We start from the raw sequence: 19,310 nt of genomic DNA, 5'->3' as shown, positions 1-19,310 counted from the left end.
CGTTGCTAACGCGCGCTAATAGTAACCACAGGCCCTCGCGAGCAAATCTACATGTGAAGCACTTCCGGTTCTCTTCATCTTCAGCAACACGGACGTCAAATGAAAAGCTCTCATGCCTAAATAATATGGGAAGGGCGCTACATTTCTTCTCTTTAAACAGCAATCACACACCTGAGATAACAATATATTAATGCTACATGGAAGTGTCGAAGGATGAATGTTGACGCATAGGTCCAGCACAGTTATTTAATAGTCTACCAACATTTCAGGGCTACTCAACATTGTTTTTATTAGTTGATAACATTTACTAATTATTTAAATATTTTATTCATAAATAAATTTGTGTATGTAGATATGCCTACTGTTTATATATATATATATATATATATATATATATATATATATATATTTTTTTTTTTTTTTTTTTTTTTTTTTTTTTTTTTTATTGTTTTATACAATATATTTGCTAAAAATCATTAGGTTACATATTCTGATAAAAATAAATAAAATTATATAGATAGACTAGTGCTGTCCAAACGATTAATTATGATATTATACATATATATTATTATTATTTTGTATATTATTTTGGTGGTATGAGCTGTAAAAGATATTATGACCCTTTAATTAGGAAAATATGGGGTCAATATGTGTGTCAGATCCTCAACAACTCATTTAGGCAAAATCTTGGGGGCAATAGTTCAGCCTTTGTTTTAGGTTAAGTAAACACCAGGGGAGTTATGTAACACGGCTGCCTCATATTCAAATAAAGAGCACTATGCTGCCTGCCTTTATTTTTGTCTCACTAGGCACAGGCAGGTCAGTAAGTATGAATGTATGTTTACATCTACCTCACCCTTTTCATACGCCAACTCCTCTGGGGTTTTGTCATTTATATTTATTGTTGTATACTTAAGTAATTTCGAAACAAAAAGAGCATCCCATTGAGAAACCAACATATATTTTCCTCATTCTTATGTTCCATGTATATTTGTCTGCAAGACAATGTGAATTGGTCTGTTACCACACACGGCACAGAATGTTTTTTTCCGCCCAGATTAGTACGGCACATTCTGTTCTGTTTTTCTTCCTGATGACTGGTTAGCCTCTCATGAACCCTCCCTCTCACTCTCCATAAAAGATATACATACAGACTAAAGCACACACACACACACACACACACACACACACACACACACACACACACACACACACCTTTGGTTTGGCTTTACTTACATGTTGATAAATTACTTGCACCCACATACAATGAAATGACACTGATACAAAATTTTATGGATTTAATGGAAAGCTTCTTTTTAATACATTTAATCCAAAGTTCATACATCTTACAGATAGAGAATACTTCAATACACTTCAGTAGAAGCATTTGTTTGAAAAAAGAACTTTCCATTCTACAATATCTGTTAAATGTCATTTTACTGGTCTAGTCTGAAATCTAAACACGCGTGAGATTAAGACATAAGAGGTACAAATCAGGTGTTTTTGTGAAAAAACTCAAAAACTTTTTAAACAGATTTAAAATTCAATTAAAAAATCTAACATTGAATTACACTGGTAGACTGTTCACAATTTTGTCTGCCTTACATATAGCCTTATATATTGCAAAACAGCAAGTGCCAACTTTTTCACTCGTCTTGGTTCCTGCAAGTATTTTCCCCTTTAGTAAAAGATTGTTTAGATTGCCGCAAATGTCCCTACCCGACTATCACTAAATCATTGAAAAAGGGGTCCTGAATGAAAAAATCCATCTGTTATCACTTAGCCAGACGACTTTGAGGTGCTTTTCTGCCCGACATATCATTGGAGGGCAGTTTTTTTTGGTTATGGCCTATGTTTGGAAGAGTGGTATGCAGCACTTTTAGATTCATGGATGACCAACTACATTTATCAAAATGTGCAATACAAAGAGCACATTGCAGAATGCTGTATCCCACAATTCTGGCTTGGCCTTACATTTCCAGTGAGACAAATGAACAAGTAATATCAGCTGTGACCAATCTGTATTTGGACTCATTTCTAGAAATTTAACAAACTATTTCTAGAAATTTAACAAACTAAACAATGTCTGTTTAACCTTACTATTTTTTTTTAAACCAGGAGGCAGTATGTACTGCAATTTACAAGTAGTTTGAGAGCGCCATTCAGATTTGCAATGCTTTATGGGAGTGGGTGGTCACTGTTGAGCTCTTTTGCCAATAATTACATTTGTATTTCCATACTAACAACAACTTATCCGATTGGTGGATCACTCAACAGGATTATGGAAAGTTCTTCACCGGATATTTGGCAATTAACAATATTTTTTTTTAAATAAGTTGAAATCACATTTGTGCCTTCTATAACCAACGCTTAATCCCTGAGCTTATGCTATGTCTGTCTCAAAAGGTTGTTATTTTATGGAGAAAATGAATGGGATTTTTACTTTCTGGACCCTATTGGGCTCTTTAGTAGTCACCTATAATATAATCCATTATTTACACCGCAAAGGCGGCACAGAAGCGCTTCTGAAGTGGAAATTGTCTTTACAGACTGTTTAATGCTGCTTAGAGGTGGCATTAATGCATTTACACAACAATTTTAACTGCATAATACGAGGGGCTGAGGTAGGTCAGAGCAGGCATAATTTAGTCTGGCTTTTATTCTGCATTGTGTCTTTACACAGAATTTTGAGCAGGCACAGAGCAGCCTTAACTCAGCTGTGGAAAGATAACATATTTGTTTCATCATTTCCAAGTGAGCCTTCAATCTCTTAGATGGACTCACTGTTTTTACAGAATCCATTTACCAAAGGAGGAATATCTGTAATATAAAATAATTCATCACAGTTGGAATGTGATGTTTCATTAGAGCATGTAAGAGCACCATGGCAAGAAGACCTTGGAATATTGCAGACTGGCAAAGGGAAGAACCACAAAAAAGGGTTCACTCTTCTTCTTTGTGTATTAGACATGGTTTAATACAATTCAAGATCTTACATAGACTTCACCTATCAAACTAAAGCTCTCTAAGTTGTTTTCTTCTGTGAACTATGTGATAGATGCAGTCAAACTCCATCATCAGGACGTGTTTTGGAAGTATCCTAATATTTGTAATTATTGGATTTCAGTTTTTCAATTATTGTCAGAGTTGTTGGGGAAACCATTGGACCCAGACCCAATTTTGGCTATTTTTGGTGTCAGTGTTGACAGTGTGGAGCTGTCTAAAAATCAGTGTATTGTGCTTGGAGTCGTTGATTGATTTTGCTCAATTGAAAAAAAGAAAGAAAAAAAACAACAACTTTTTATTAATTATTTTTAAGACAGCAATAATTGAACCCTAACCCCACTACTTATAGTTATTACCCAAAATCTTAATGAAATACATCAATACATTTCTAAGTTGTACAAAAATGTCCTGTTTTTGTCAAAGTTCCGTTATAGAATGCCGGTACAAAGAAGGTTATAATAGACTATTACCTCTCGCTTTTTCCTATGAGCAGGTCTAGCATTCGGGCGAATAAAGACAGTGACACATGCAATGTTAATTCCACTTCCCAGACGTTTGTATTAAATGTAGTTGTAGGCTGAAAACAGACGACGCGTTTGTCAACCATGTTTGTCAAGTTCAGTACCATTTCTTACCTCCGTTGCGCAGATGAGTCAGTCAGAGTCTCCAGTCTCCACAGCACGTGCCACTGTGAACTAGAACATTTAGTTCTTGACGCGCGGACCAATTGATCTGAGAATCCAATGGATAAACGGACAGGATTATTCTCTTGACTGTTACTAAAAAATAAATAAATCTACATTATTTGACGACAAGGTGAAGCTCCTATAATCCTTATATTGCATGCAGTTATTTTAATCGCTTTCCATGCACAATCCCCAATATCCTATCCTATATGAAATATATGTTGTTTAATGTTAACATTTGTAGCATATATTGCTTAGGCTGTGGAGCCATGCATGCCTCATGTTTGTAACTGCTAAAAGTGTAGGCTAGCATAATTTTGTAAAAATTTGTATTATACAAAATAGGAATTATTTGAACAAACTTTCATTTGTGCCATTTTAATGTCTTTTATTTATACATTTGCCAAATAATCATGGGACCTCTTGAGTGTTTTGCATCACAGTGCAGATTATTGATATTCTCTCACACATCTAAATCAGCATGGTGTAATAATAGGTTACACTGTGATCTACAGCAAGTGGTGGAACAAGAACAGAGAAGTTGTACTTATGAAAGTATGGGTTTGTGAAAGTGTGATGCTCAATTTAAACTCAGAGTATCAAACCAAAAATGATCCAAGATTAATTGCAGGCCTACTTAAATATTTAAGAGTAAAAATTTTTTATTTTTTATTTTTTTAGTTTAAATCTAGAACACACCAGATGTTTATTTAATTGAACTGAAACCAGTACCCTAAACCCTGTCACTTTACATGTTTGGAATAATTACTACTGAAACGTGCTCTGCAGATAATGGACAAGTATACCGTAACAGTAAACATTTTTTGACATATTATCACTTAAAGTAAATTGTGGAGGTCTCTGATACTACATCATTTTGTACTTTGATTTATTTGACGCACTAATTATTTAGTAGCTAATTTAAATCTCGCATTGTCACGATTCCCCCGTCCTTGTTCAAGAACTTTTATTTTGAAATTCTTTTGTCTTGTATTGCCTGTGTTCTGTTCCTGTGTGTTTAGCTCCTGTTTCCTTGGTTACCATAGTTATTCATTGATTAGTGTCTTACCTGTTCCTCATCATCCTGTGTATTTACTCAGTTATCTTCTGTTCTTTATTTTGTGTTGACATTTTGTGCTACTTATGGTTCCTGATATTTATTAAATGTGATTTAATCGTTCATCTGCATCAAGCCTCTTTGAATCTGGATTATAAAGTCAAGCCAGCACGTAACACAAATAGGATATGATGGTATGCTAATTAATTTTTTTAATCTCCAATCTTTCAACTATCCTAATAAATTAAATCGGGTTAATGCAAACATACCATGGAATTAAGTGACTGGTTGTGATGGGCCAGCACTATTCATTAATTCCTTAATTGCTCTGTAAATGCAATTTTTTGTTCTTTTGTACGGAGTGGAGATGAGTCAAAATTCTATTCAGTGGTTAATAAACCACAAGCTACAGAAGTTTTAATAGATCTAAATCTCTACCTAAAATATTGCTTAAATTAAGTACATTTATTAAAGTACTGTAGAAACACTTTAAGAGTAAATGAACTTTTCCTGAACTATTTTTATTTCATCTTTTCTAAGCAAATGAAACCATAACAGGCTGTTTACCTCTGACAGAAGAAAACCTTAATCATATTCTGAATCACCACAAAGCCTTTAGTCAAGAATGTAATTTTTGTAATCACCAAATGCCAGTATATTGAAAACATGACCACAAGTGTTTTTTTTTAAACATTTAATTTTCATGTCAGAATCGTGGGGGGAAAATGCTGATGATGAATTAAATTATAACTGAGTGATTTTGATCTGCTAGATATGATCACTGAACACGAACAGGAAAAAAGGTCAAACAAGTTTGGAGTGTCCCCACTTGGACCTTGTTGGCAGCGTGACATATTGGTCTGAATCCTTATCCTTGAAAACCCCCCGCTTGTTTTCTTGTGCCATCCGTACTGAGCTCTGTCGCAGATCCCTGCTGCTAAGATACCAAACGGAGGCAGCATTTTGTTCTACTCTTTTCTATCCTTAAATACTTTAATAATCCAAGAAAAGCTAAAGGTCTGCTGAAAAAAATATTAGAGATCTGTGATTTTAATTCATTACATTTTTGCCACATTTGACAATGTATGTATTCTAAATATTTCAATATTACAAATCAATCAAATAAATGAGCTAAATAGCATTTCTCTGGAATGGATTAACATATCTGCAGAGAATCTTTAATAAACAGAGCCAATCTGTTCTGACACTCACACCATGTTCCTGGATTAACTATCCATCTGAAATGATTGTTTTAAAAAAATCAGGCTTGAAAAGGGAAATCAATTCCAGGCAATCACATATGCCATTGTGTTCCTGCTGACACCTCTTGTTGCTCTGGTGAATGAATCGGGAACATTTTGTTACAGTTCCAGTATAAGAGGTTTTTGAGGCAGGTATAACATGTTGCCCAGTGCTGCTGTTATTCAACATTTGGCATACTAACTTGAAAGGCTGGATTTGATTTAAACTCTTAACATTAATTATAATTTACATTTAATCATTCTGTGTAGAAATTAAATCCAAATATCATTTACTGAAGATAATGCATAGCTTTAAATGTCCAACTGTCTGGCCTACAATAATCTTAAACAGAAAAACATTTCTTTATACACTTTAAGAATATGTTTTGACTTTAAAAGAAAATAAATGCAATTATTCTTCAGTAAAACCTGTTAAATGATAAAGTTACCTTACAATACAAAGTGAAATATATTTATTAAAATTAACAATAAATGTAATTTTACTGTAAAATACTATGTATGGAAGTCAAAAGTAGGCATACTACTTAATGATTTGAAAATTACATTGAAAATGTGAAAATATATATTACATTCAACAAAACAATGCATGTAGGTTAACATTTACAGTATTATTAAAATTATGTGTTTAAAAACAAACAAGTTTCCTTAAAAATTAAAGTAAAGTGACATTCCCAGAGATCCCTGCATGAGGCATAACATTTGATTATATTTTATTTAAATAATAAAGTTTGATTTTGGTAACCAGTTATGTAAAAACAAACAAAAAACAGTTAATTAAAACTATTAATGTTTAGGCTTACAGTGTTATGTGTTACCCTGATGGTGTTTAGGCATGATTAATGGAAACCATTCTGATGAACATTAATTCATCATGTGTTTTTTCCTCATCACCTATATTATTATGGTAATTGTAAAACATATGGAGAGCAAAATGCCATCCAGTAAACGTCTTCATTGTATTTCCCCAGTACATTTCTTTCAGCTGTCAATTCTACCGTAGCCTAACCTTTTTTTTTTTTTTTTTTTTTTGCAATGCATCATATCACTTTAAACCTCCACGTTTTAAAAAAATAATATAGTCGTGTTGTTCTTTCCGCGTATCGCTGTGCTCTGACTGTGTGGTTGTACATGCTGTTCCCAACTTGAGCTGTTCAGTCAGCACACAACGGGTTACGGGTCAGGGTGTCTACTAGGACACTGTGTTCTCATCAGCGCGAGCTACAGTACACAGCCGGAACATTGTGTTACTTTGTGGACAGTTTCCAAGGCCTGCCCTTAATTTTTACACTACATTGCCCTCCCCCGCGTTTACTCCTCCTCCTGTAGTCTCATTTCATTTCCCCTGTCCAAATGTCTCGTAGAGGCGTATCGTGTTGATGATTATTGGTGTGGAGAAGTGTAAAACACTGTCGGTAGAACATCTAGTACTCTCGCGCTGAGAGGGCGGGCTTATTCCTCTTTAAGCCGCTAGGCACAGGTTGTATTTGCCGGTAAGACTGAAGTTGCATGCGGACGGATATATGGTCAAACACATGAAAGGAACGGCCAACAAAAGGGAAATATTGTAAGTCTAGATTTCATGCTTGTTTTGTTTCTTTATCCATCACATTGACTACCTTTTATACTTAAGACAGCTTTCTATGGTGACTACAATAGAAAAAGCATGTTTTCTCATTGTGCTATGCTTTTTCTTCTATAAATCAAGTAAAATATCGCATTGTGGCCTTATATTGTAAAAATAAAATGAATGGATAAATACTTATGCTGGAAAGAAAACTGAAGCTATAATTGAATTTGCATATTGAAATGTGTTTAGCAGCCTGTAGTTGCGTTTTAGATGTAGCTGCTATGGAGCTAACTGAGAGGAAACGAAGCACCACTTTTCAATTCTGGTGCGAGAGAACTCATTGAATGTAAATTTCTTTATTTTGTATAGGCTACACAGTCTTTTTCTCATGAATCCATCAAAGCCACAAAGACAGAAAATGAGAAAAATGCCTATGCTTATGGATTGAAAATGTTTTCTACCTTTACTTTTTTTTACTTTGAGATGTGACTCCTTAGTTTTTCATATTTTTGTAAATTATGTCATTTCATGTCCCCTACTAACCGTTATACCTACTATCACTGACCAGATACGGCTCAGAACTTGGTTACGCTGCTCTGCATATTTTCATAGAATCGGATTTGATTATAACTCGTTTTTTTATTGTAAGTGGCAAGTTGATTCTTGTGGCTTTAACAAGCACAGAAAATCCCTTGTTTTGTGGCATAACCACGTATTTAGGTCTGGCAGGACCAAATATGATGATTTTAGAATTTACCAGAATGAACCAGTTAACCATCATCTGAATATTGGGGTTAGATTAATTTCCTTCATTGTCTACGTGGGTCACACCCTTGATTTCAGTGTCAGAGATTTTTTCAAGAGTTGAAAACCCATCATTCTCTACAGAAAATTCAATTTTAATGTTTACGACAATGTGTATGTCATCAGTACAGAAAGAGTCTGGGTGTCTGACAAGGTGATTAACTAGGAATCTGTGAGTGCATGGTGTGCTTGAATGCGGACGGTATGTTCAAGGATGGAATGAGTCAACTGTCTCTGAAAGCTCATCTTTGTAACAGGAATGCCTGTTGCAATCTCCCCACACTGCGGACATCTGAGACGGAGCTCCAATAAGAGCTTAGAAAAGTCACACCACCTTTAATTAGTCGATCACTGGAGAGAAAGACTTAAGGACAGTTGGCTTGAAAAGCATGAAGAGATAGCAAGGCATAGAGACAAACACAGTTAGACAAACAGACAATGACAGACCAGTGTGAATTGAGCTAAAGACAGAGGAGTTAGTGAGTGGTCAGTGAATAAAACAGACACACAAAGTTAATAAATGCAACAATTAGTGAAGTACAGTACACAATGTCAGGCTTTTTATGCAAGTGCACATCATCTTTACGTTGTATGGCTGATTTTTAAGTAAGATCTATTAGAGGAACTTCATAACATTTGATTCCAAGAAAGATATTTTAGAAGCACTCAGTTGTTAGAATTTAGGATCTGAATTTAGTTAAATTTGTTAACATGATGTAAAGCAGAAAAAACAGTCCTTTTTACTTTGCATTTTTTTGTAGTTAGATTTTTAACAACATCAAATGTGTATGTTAATTCTGTTTCAATTACAGTGAAAAGGCTTCCAGTGCTGTTTAATCAAATTGGAAATGTATTTTTGTCTCTTGTTGACTTGCATCTTCACGGCCTTCATCTTGGGTTTTTAAACTAACTCGTGCTCAAAGAATGATACATTTCCTCAGCAATGCTGTTAACCAGGATGGTAGCAGACTATTTCTGTAGATGCGTCACATAGCCCGGACTCTTAATTTTCACTCTGCCATATTCCCTTTCCAAGACATAAACCCTAAACTCACATGCAGTGAGGTGAATATTTGTGATGAATATATTATACTTTCAATGCAAAAAATATGTTAGTTACAATGATTAGTTTGGCACAGAGCTGCCTGCTTTCAAGTTAAGTCCCTGAAACAATAGACATGGATATTTCTGTGGTTGTCTTCGGTTAGGTATGTTCTGCTATATCTTCTCTTATGCATTAATAGAACTTTTCTTGAAATGAATACATTTCCTGTAACCTTCAGTGTTTTGTGTATAGTAACAAAAGGAAGGTCTTGGATTGAGTGCCTTGAGTCATTGTAGTATCTCATCGCCTCAAGTAACGTGGACCGGACTAAATGTTCCCTTCTCCGTTCTGTTTTCTTCCCGTGCCTTTTTACTAAGTTTCCTGACATAAATCTCACAAGACATCCTTCTCTAGAATCTGAACTTGTTCCAGGAACATAGAATAAAAGGAACATAGTGTTTCGTCGCACACGTTCACAAGATTTAGTGCACACTCAAATAAAATACCTCAAAAACTCTTTACACACACACACACACACACACACACACACACACACACACACACACACACACACACACACACACACACACACACACACACACACACACACACACACACACACACACACACACACACACACACACACACACACACACACACAGGGACCAACTAACAATTTTTCTAGGAAGAAAAACAAAACAGTTATGGCAATCTTGTGAAAAATGTCACAAACACAACGATACAAGCATATGTGCACACTCACATTTGATTTGCATGTACAGTATACAGTATTTGAGCTCGTGCTATATTGACCTTTGAGAGGTTATAATGTCTAAATAGTTTTTTTTTAGGTTTGATATAAAAAATAAATAAAAAATGCCAGTATCACGTAAGAAGGATTACAACATACTTTTGTATGAAAATACCCCATATGAGGAAATTTGGAAATGAGGAAACATTTGAATTTGTCTGAAGATAGCAGTGCCTTATAATATTTGTTTAAGATAAAAAAGTCAAATATTGTATGTTTGTTGTTTTTAGGGGAACACGGGTATGTACGAGTGGCGAGATGTCATCTTTAGAGGATATCTTTTCCACTAACCAGTGCCCAACTGCTGTCTTTACCTCCCAAGGCACAGATGTCACTCCAAACGGTGACCGTGGAGTATGTAAGGTAATCCAATCATTACTAACTCTGTATCACAGCTGTTAGTTTTACAATTTCTGTAGTCATGAACAATACAGTGGGGGTCAAAATGTTTGCAACCATAGTAAAAAAAAAAAAAAAAAAAAAAAAACTTTTATTTTTCATTTTTTTATAATGTAATATAGCATTTTCCATTAGCCTAAACAATATTCAGGATTATTAAATTCAGGATGTCTTCAGAAAGTTCATAAGAACATTGTGCTTCTTAAATATTAATTATTTTCTTTAACATTCTCTTTATTATAGATTTAAAGAAAAGTTTCAATGTGGACTTTTAGACCTCACTGTATGTTGAATGTAACATACATATTTCAAACAACAGAGTCTGCTAAAGTAATATTGCGATAATTTTGTGTGCTTGTGCTGTTGATTCAAGGAGCATAAGGTTTTATTGAGAGAAATCTGTTGAGAGTTAGTTTGAATCTGCTATTTTCTTCAGATTCAGAATGATCTGGTGTTAAAGGGTTAGTTTACCCAAAAAATAGATATTTTTTATTGTCATCATTTACTCACCCTCATGTTGTTCCAAAACCATAAGACTTTTGTTCATCGTCGGAACACAAATGAAAATATTTTAAATGAAATCTGAGCGATTCTTTGTCCCTCCATTGACAGCTACTCAACTGTAAATTTGACGCTTCAAAAAGTTCACAAAGAGATCGTAAAACGAATCCATATGAATTGAGCGGTTTAGTCCAAATTTTCTGAAGAGACACGATCACTTTAAATGATGAACAGATTTAATTAAGACTTTTATTTACATATAAACACTGATCAGTGAACATAAACAGAAGCTCAACCAACCGGGCTTGACGCGCGAGAACAAACCTCTTTCTGAAGCTCAAACGTGATGCGTAACACACGAGAATGAACCTCATTGGTTCTTGCAGAAGCTCAAACGTGATGTGTAACACACGAGAATGAACCTCATTGGTTTTTGCACGTCAAGCGAACATGCTTGAGCTTCCGTTTACCACAACTGATGTGTGCGTTGATGAATGTTTATATGTGAATAAAAGACTAAATTAAACTGTTCAGCATTCTGTATAAAGCGATCGTGTTTCTTCAGAAAATTTGGACTAAACCACTCAATTCAAATGGATTTGTTATACAATCTTTTTTATGAACTTTTAGAAGCATCAAAGTGGTAGCTTTCTTAGCTGTCAGAAATTTTGTCAGATTTTATTCAACATATCTTCTGAAGAGGGTTTGGAACTACATGAGGGTGAGTAAATGGTGACAGAATCTTAATTTTTGGGTCAACTAACCCTTTAATTTAAAATAAATATGAGGTAGTGTAAGGATGGATTGTTCACTTTTTTTCTCCCATACGTCTCTCTACAGATTGTGAAACGGCATGGTATGGAGGGGGAAAAGCCGATGATTGGGGACAAGGTGTTTGTCCACTACACAGGCAGACTCCTCAATGGAAAGAAGTTTGACTCCAGTCTAGACCGCAAGGAGCCTTTTGTTTTCAGTGTGGGAAAAGGTAATAGATTTCATAGATTTATTTTACATTATATATTATATATATAAAAATTTTTTTTTTTTTTTTTTTTCATATTTAATTTTTTTAATTGAAAATGAATGTGTTTTTATTGAAACAAATACTGTGTTGCAAGAGAGAAATGTATTCTTTAATGAAAGAAATCCATTGTGACAAATGGATAAGCAGATAAATCATTATGCGTGCTATGCTATGTATATTAGCATATACATTAATTATAATATTGGCCATTGTTTAGTATGCAATTATTTGGCTCAACTTAATACAGTTGTGGACAGTTCCACGCATTGAATTTTGATAGATTTGCTAACCTTAAATTAAACAATAGTGTAACTGCAAACATAGCAGCATATTCATCATATACCCATCTGCTAAGCAGAACTCCACTCTTCCCCACATAAGAGAAACTCTTTTAAATATCAACAGAAATGTTACAGCAACAAAACATACAGTATATCAATTATTAATTTAGTCCCACACAAATAAGTAAGCTTTTATTTTGCACTTTAAATCAACTACAACTACAAATTAAGTTCAAGAATTGGGCTGTACTAGTTCATTTTGAAATAAATTAAGAAAGCTGCAAATCAAATGTAATTTGTACGTTTTGTAATAGATGACATTGTTTATTAAAAAAGAAAATCTAATCTAAATGTCTCATTTGTATTTTTTTATGTATGAGTTGCACATCCAAATAGTTTGTATTACAATGACATGTCGATGATTCGTTAGTACTATGTCATAAGTGTTTGTTAAATGGAACAGTTATGGGAACCTGATAATTTCACTCAACATTTCTCACTTAAGAGCAGGGCTGAAATTCCTGTTTAATGATATTTGTGGTTTAAGGGGTGTAATTACTGGTATTGTTTAGGCGTGTGGTGCCTCCCTTATTATCTGCTGTTTCATTCCGAAAGAGACAATTTGTCATAAAGATATTAACATAAATGATTTGCTATGAAAATGAGCCACAAACAGTTTTTGAAATGAAAATACTGCACTATTCAGTGTTTTTCAGTATTTGTGGATTATGAAGTTTTAATTCTTAAATATTTATTTATAATAAGTAATATATATAAAACAAAGATATATATATATATATATATAAATAAGTACGGTTACACTTTATTTTAAGGTGTCTGTGTTACAGTGTAAGTATACATTTAAGTACTGAGTAAAATAATAAACTACATGTACTTACTATAGGGTTAGGGTTAGGATTGGGGTTTGATTTAGGGTTATATATTTATCTTATAACATTTACAATAGAATTGAATTCATTAGTAGTGTCTGGTTAATTCACACAGGTCAGGTCATCAAGGCGTGGGATATTGGTGTGTGTTCCATGCAGAGAGGAGAGGTGTGCTTGATGCTCTGTAAGCCTGAATATGCGTACGGTTCAGCTGGCAGCCCACCAAAGGTTCCTCCCAATGCCACACTTGTGTTTGAGGTAGGAACATCAAGCACTTCAAGTGTAACTTCAACGATTTTTTAACCCGCTTTGTTTTGTCGGGGTCGGCAGAGGGTTATTAACAGAACAGTTATTAAGAGTAGGTTTATCACTGAAAAATGTATCATACTTTGTCTACTTTTTAAACAGCATTATGGTAAAAGTGAAACACTATGGCAACAGTTTACTTACCTGTACGATTATGGCATTTTGCTTCGGGCAGAACTGACAGAACAGCAGTTTATTTCATTTGGCATAAAACACTGTGTTTGTAGTCATCCAGACTGAAATGTTAACTGCGAACACTTCAGACTACAAACACTTCAGGCGTTCTCTCCATATTTAAGATTCTTTACAGCCTTTAGCCACTGCCTACAACTCACTGGAAACTGAAAGTAACTCACTCCCGCTAAACCTTTACTCTTTGAATTCTTGCATTTGGGAACAATACAAGTCGACACCATTATGACCAAAAGTTTACTAAGAAGTATTTCCTACTAAAGCAAGGCAGTATTTGACTCTGGGAAGCGTATCCAACAGCAGACTGGTGGGAGTGGCCTTGTGCATTATGGGTGTTGAAAATTTTCTAACTATTTGGCAAAAGGGAAGACAACAGCTTTTTTTTAGCACTGATTTCACACTTTTTTTTGCCTTTTCTACTGCATAGGCAGTCAAGTTTTATTGAAAGCCAGCTGTGGAGAAACTTTGGATTCATGGATTATTTTTTTAAATATCTTGTAGAGAATGCATTATTGGTGTTTCTTCTTCAGCCCTGGATACTTCTGGCTCTGTGGATATTTAGAAAGTGTATTTTTTTATGTGACTTTCATGTAACAAAAAGTTGAAATGTGGTATTTTTTTATTAAAAATCATCCCCTGGGACATAAAATTGCCTGAAGTTGAAGAAACACATGGTTATATTTGTCTCAAAGTGGTGTATACAATGATCCAAAACACAAAAAGCCTCTTTTAGTCTGTTACATTTAAAAGTACAAATGGTTCTACTTCCCATAATTAGATTGAGCTGCTGAGCTTCAGAGGGGAGAAGATTACAGAAGATGGTGGGATCATGAAGAGAATAAAGGTCAAAGGTGAAGGCTATAACAGTCCTAATGAAGGGGCCACAGTCCATGGTAAGTCTGAGAATTATGAATATTCGTAATATGGTTGTAATTCTTAGACAATGCGTTTGGATACAATATTAATTTGGATTACAATTCTGTTTGGTTTCTGTGCCTTAGTACACTTGGAGGGGTGGTGTGGAGGTCGGTTATTTGAGTCTCGGGATGTTACCTTTGTTGTGGGTGAATCAGAGGACGTGGGTGTTCCTTTAGGAGTGGACAGGGCCATGGAGAATATCCAAAAGGGCGAATGCTGTTTATTATACTTAAAGCCCAAGTAAGAATTGCCATTCTGTTCAGATTTTTAAATATTTACTAAATGTTTTATTTTTTATTAAGAGCTGGATTATTTGTTTGGTGTATATACTGTTTGGAAAATACAGTTTATGTAATATAATATAATATAACTATCACCATCTTAACTCAGTCTGTGTTATGCTTTCAGGTATGGTTATGGCAAAGAGGGTAAAAAAGAATATGACATTGGATCAAATGCAGAACTACTATATGAAGTGACACTGAAGGACTTTGAAAAGGTGAGATATTTCATTTTAGACCCATAGTATTTAGTAAAAGCTTTCTGAATGATCCCAAAGCTCAATGAATGATAGAATGATCATATACAGTAGGGCCGCAAAAAAATAAAATAACAGAAGCTGCCTTAAGTCCATTATATTTTTTTTTATGCATTAAACTGTGAAAAAAAAGTATAAAGTATATCAAATATATAAAAATAAAGTATTTAATCATTGTTTTATCGCATTAATACGTAATATAATAAACAGGATTAGCCAGGTTAAAAAATTACGTTTTCAAACATGTGTATCTTCGAAAAAGGAGTGGAAAATCCCAGAATACAGTTAAAGTGTGCCCTCTAATGGTCATAGACAGAACTGACAGAAAACCTAAAATTACTACATTGACAATTCCTCTTGTTTCAGGCCAAAGAATCCTGGGAAATGGACCTTAATGAGAAATTGGAACGTGCTGTTTTAGTCAAACAAAAAGGAACACACTATTTCAAGGTTCGTCTACACTTTTGTCTTTACTGTATATTTACATGCCTATTCTTGCCTACTGAGTTGCTTTTTATATTATTATAGACATGCATCCTGCATTACTTTTATAATACTAAATATATAAAACTAATAATAATTTTTGTCATATATATATATATATATATATATATTATTCCAAACACTAAGAATTCAAGATGTTGTACATTTTTTTTAATTTGAGCTCAAATGCTTTCTACGATCATATTATGTTCTTGTTTTGATGGCAGCAGTCAGGTAATTGACTTCCTTCTTTATACTGTGTATTCAGGCTGGACTGTACAACCATGCTGTAATTCAGTACCAGCAGATTGTAAACTGGTTAGAGATGGAGTGTGGTGCAGAAAAGGAGCAGCAACAAGCCATCCAGTCTTTCCTCTTAGTGGCCCATCTGAATCTGGCTTTGTGCTGTCTGCGTTTGCGAGAGTATTCTCAAACAGTGGAGAACTGCAACAAGGTAGAGTAAGATAACAGTGAACAAAAAATCATCTACAGTATGTGTCTCAATTTTTTTCCTTTTCTTACCGTGTCATACTGGTTTTCATTACTAGGTAATGGAGCTGGACCCAGAAAATGAGAAAGCGCTATATCGGAGAGGTGAAGCGCGTCTGTTGCTCAACGAGTTCAGCCTGGCCCTGGTGGACTTCAGGAAAGTTTTGCAAGTTAACTCCTTCAACCGCGCTGCCCGCAGCCAGATTGCCATCTGTCAGCGCAAGATTCATGAGCACCATGAGCGTGACAAGAAGATCTATGCAAACATGTTCCAGAGGTTTGCTGAACACGATGCTAAGGTATTACACTAGCCAGAAGGACAAATGACAAATTCATTCACTCATGTTGCCGTTTTATGAATGCAGCATTAGGAAATGATTGATTCTTTACTTGAATAAACAATGCTCTTGGTTGTACTCCACAAAGCTAATCTCATTCAAAAAAACGAATACTGCAGAGAGGACATAATCCTGGGGTAAAGCTAATTGACCTTTGGCAAAGTATTAGTCAAGTTAACGAATAAAATCAATGCGTTTCATGATGACTTGAAAGCAAAATAAATGCAGTATGACTTTTGTGCTACATAGCAAGTCTTCCAAAGCCCTGCAATATTTTTGTGGGCGGTAAAGACTAAAATTGAATTTGTTAATGACTGAGAATCTTCCCCTTTTCAGTAGATCTATAAATCAGTGGTTCTCAAACGTTTTGACTCGAAAATGTTCTTCAATAAAATTATTGTTATTGAGGTAAAAATATTTTTTAATTTACATTATTTTAATAATAATATATTAATTTAAACTCTTAAATCATCCTGTGTCCCCCTTGGAAATTTGCTGAGCTTGAGAACCACTGCTTTAAATGTAATGTGTGTATTTTGAAAATGTGCATATTCACAGTTTTAGTTTTTTAAATGTTTTAATTTAGCTTTTATTTATTTTATTTTAGTTTAATTTTGTTATTTTGTTAAGTGTCATTTTATTCGTTTTTTATTTTATTTTTATGTAGCTATTTCTTCTTTTTTTTTTCAGTTTTAGTTTTTTCCAGTTATTAATTTTAGTGCTTCAACTTTCGGTTTATTGCCAAGGCAGCATTTCTAATTTATGTGTAAGTTAATTAACTAATATTTCTATTTCAATTAGATAATAACAACCCTGTTAAGCACATCTCAATTATTAATGAGAAAAACAAGAACCCGTAATGTTCGCATTAAACCTATTTTAATGGTGTTTTGTGTGTGCCATTTTTGGAACAGTCCTTGATCAACATTCTGCATAGGAGAAAAATCATACCTGCTTGTAACAACATGATAGCAAGTAAATCATTTTTGGGCAAACTATCCTTTTAATAATTGCCATCTTTATTGTTTGATGAAAATACTATTCATTTAGCATCTAAAAATGTTGTTTCTCTGTTTGTAGGTGGGCCGATTAAAAAGGAAAAAAGAAGAGAGTGGAATTTCAGATCAGAATAAACAGGGACTAAAGAGACCACGTCTCAGTCAGGACGGCTCCTAAAACTCCAGACACTATTCAGGAGGCCCAAGTAAGGAGGTCAGGCTGTTGGGATGGCTGGCTCGTCCTCGACTGCGTCATAAAATGGAAATGGGTTGGAGGCTTGGATGAGCCCTCTCTAAGCCTTGACCTCTGACCTCATCATCTCCCAGACTGAAAACAAATGCTGGGAAAGATTCTAATAATTAGGTTTAAGGATATTGAGGAGCTGCAAACCTTAATGCCATTCCTACAAGAACAGAAAACAAACAACAACAAACACCAAAGCGCATAATTCTGTGACCACCTGTAAACCTCTACGGTGCACGCCTCAGCTCTCAAAAAGGCATTCATCCGCTGCATTAATGCGAAAGCATATGGTTTAATATTATATTGCATTATAGACTTGAATACAACCAAGTACCTTACCATGTACTGTAACTGTGCAGTATTCAGTGTAATTGCATCGACTTTGTGCATAATCAGATTAGGAGTTTAAGTTTGCAGTGGTGGGGTGTGTACTGGAGGCTTGATGTTTTTTGTATTATATTTGTATAAGTGTGTATGATATTTAGATGCAAGTGACCATAGTGGATAGCTGGACCTAAAAGTGCAATCCTCCCTTTGGAGAAAACCTATTTTGTGACTCTCCCAGCTGTATTCTTTGAGGAGTCACAGCAGGCCCACATTCACAAACACACTTTTGATACTTCTGAGAGACTTGTGCATGCTTCTTTACTGCATCCTGGGAACATCCTAGATTTGGGACTATATTTGAAAATATTAACAGGTTAGTTTCAACCTGAAACCCGGTAGATATGCTTGTCTGAAGTTCAATAGCTATATTTTTGAGCTGAGTTTCCATTTCAGTTTGAAGCTCAAATGCTTTTTAGGCAAATCTTTTGACAAGATAGGAATATTTCAAATAACTGTTCTCTTAAAACCCACTTGTTCATTTGATCAAATACTAACTCGTGTGGTTTGCATGTTTTTCAGTATGTTCCCCATGTTTCAGACAGTTTTAATAATATTAATAATGAACAGTTTGTTAACTTTTTTCTGTTTACCGTTTGATGCATTACAGCAGGCCTGTCAATAAATATTCAAAGAAAACTGCTCAACTTTCTAGTGTTTTTGTTGTCGTTTACACTCAATGTATGACTTTAGACTCGCATTTACACACTCAGATATAGAAGAGGCCAGTCTAAAATGAACACGCTATTCAGAAATACTGTTCACTACCGTTCAAAAGCTAAGGGTCAGTGCTATTTTATTTTTTTAACAAAGTAATACTTTTATGTGTGAAGACGGATAGAAACAGATATATGCAGATTTCTATTTCAAATAAATGCTGTTCTTTTGAATTTTCTATTCATCAAAGAATCCTGGAGAAACATGCATCCACAAATGTTTCTTGAGCACCAGATCAGCATCATGTGACACTGAAGACTGGAGTAACAGCTTTGAATGACGGGGAAAACTTCATTTTAAACTGCATTCAAATATTATTACTGTTTTTACTGTATTTTTTAGCAGCCTCGGTGAGGATAAGAAACTCTTT

General features: G+C 34.6%; 1 protein-coding gene and 1 long non-coding RNA gene across 2 annotated transcripts; one reads left to right on the top strand and one right to left on the bottom strand.

Moving 5' to 3' along the window:
• Positions 1-7,335: 7,335 nt before the first annotated feature.
• On the top strand, positions 7,336-18,862 carry fkbp5 (FKBP prolyl isomerase 5). The gene is made up of 11 exons (XM_079884616.1): positions 7,336-7,575; positions 10,469-10,601; positions 11,979-12,123; positions 13,449-13,591; positions 14,610-14,724; positions 14,833-14,989; positions 15,158-15,248; positions 15,654-15,737; positions 16,039-16,224; positions 16,319-16,558; positions 17,678-18,862. Exons 1-11 carry the CDS (start codon positions 7,532-7,534, stop codon positions 17,771-17,773), a joined length of 1,434 nt encoding a protein of 477 aa, XP_079740742.1. The 5' UTR covers positions 7,336-7,531; the 3' UTR covers positions 17,774-18,862.
• LOC307166376 lies at positions 9,886-10,107 on the bottom strand. Its single transcript, XR_013822618.1, has 2 exons — positions 10,042-10,107; positions 9,886-9,943 (listed from the first exon to the last, which is right to left on the bottom strand). It is a non-coding gene; the product is annotated as an uncharacterized lncRNA (long non-coding RNA).
• Positions 18,863-19,310: the final 448 nt, after the last annotated feature.

Source organism: Squalius cephalus, assembly GCF_949319135.1.
Source record: "Squalius cephalus genome assembly, chromosome: 10".
NCBI lineage: Eukaryota > Metazoa > Chordata > Actinopteri > Cypriniformes > Leuciscidae > Squalius > Squalius cephalus.
Note: the sequence above shows the minus strand (reverse complement) of the source record. Positions and strands in the feature narration are given on the sequence as shown.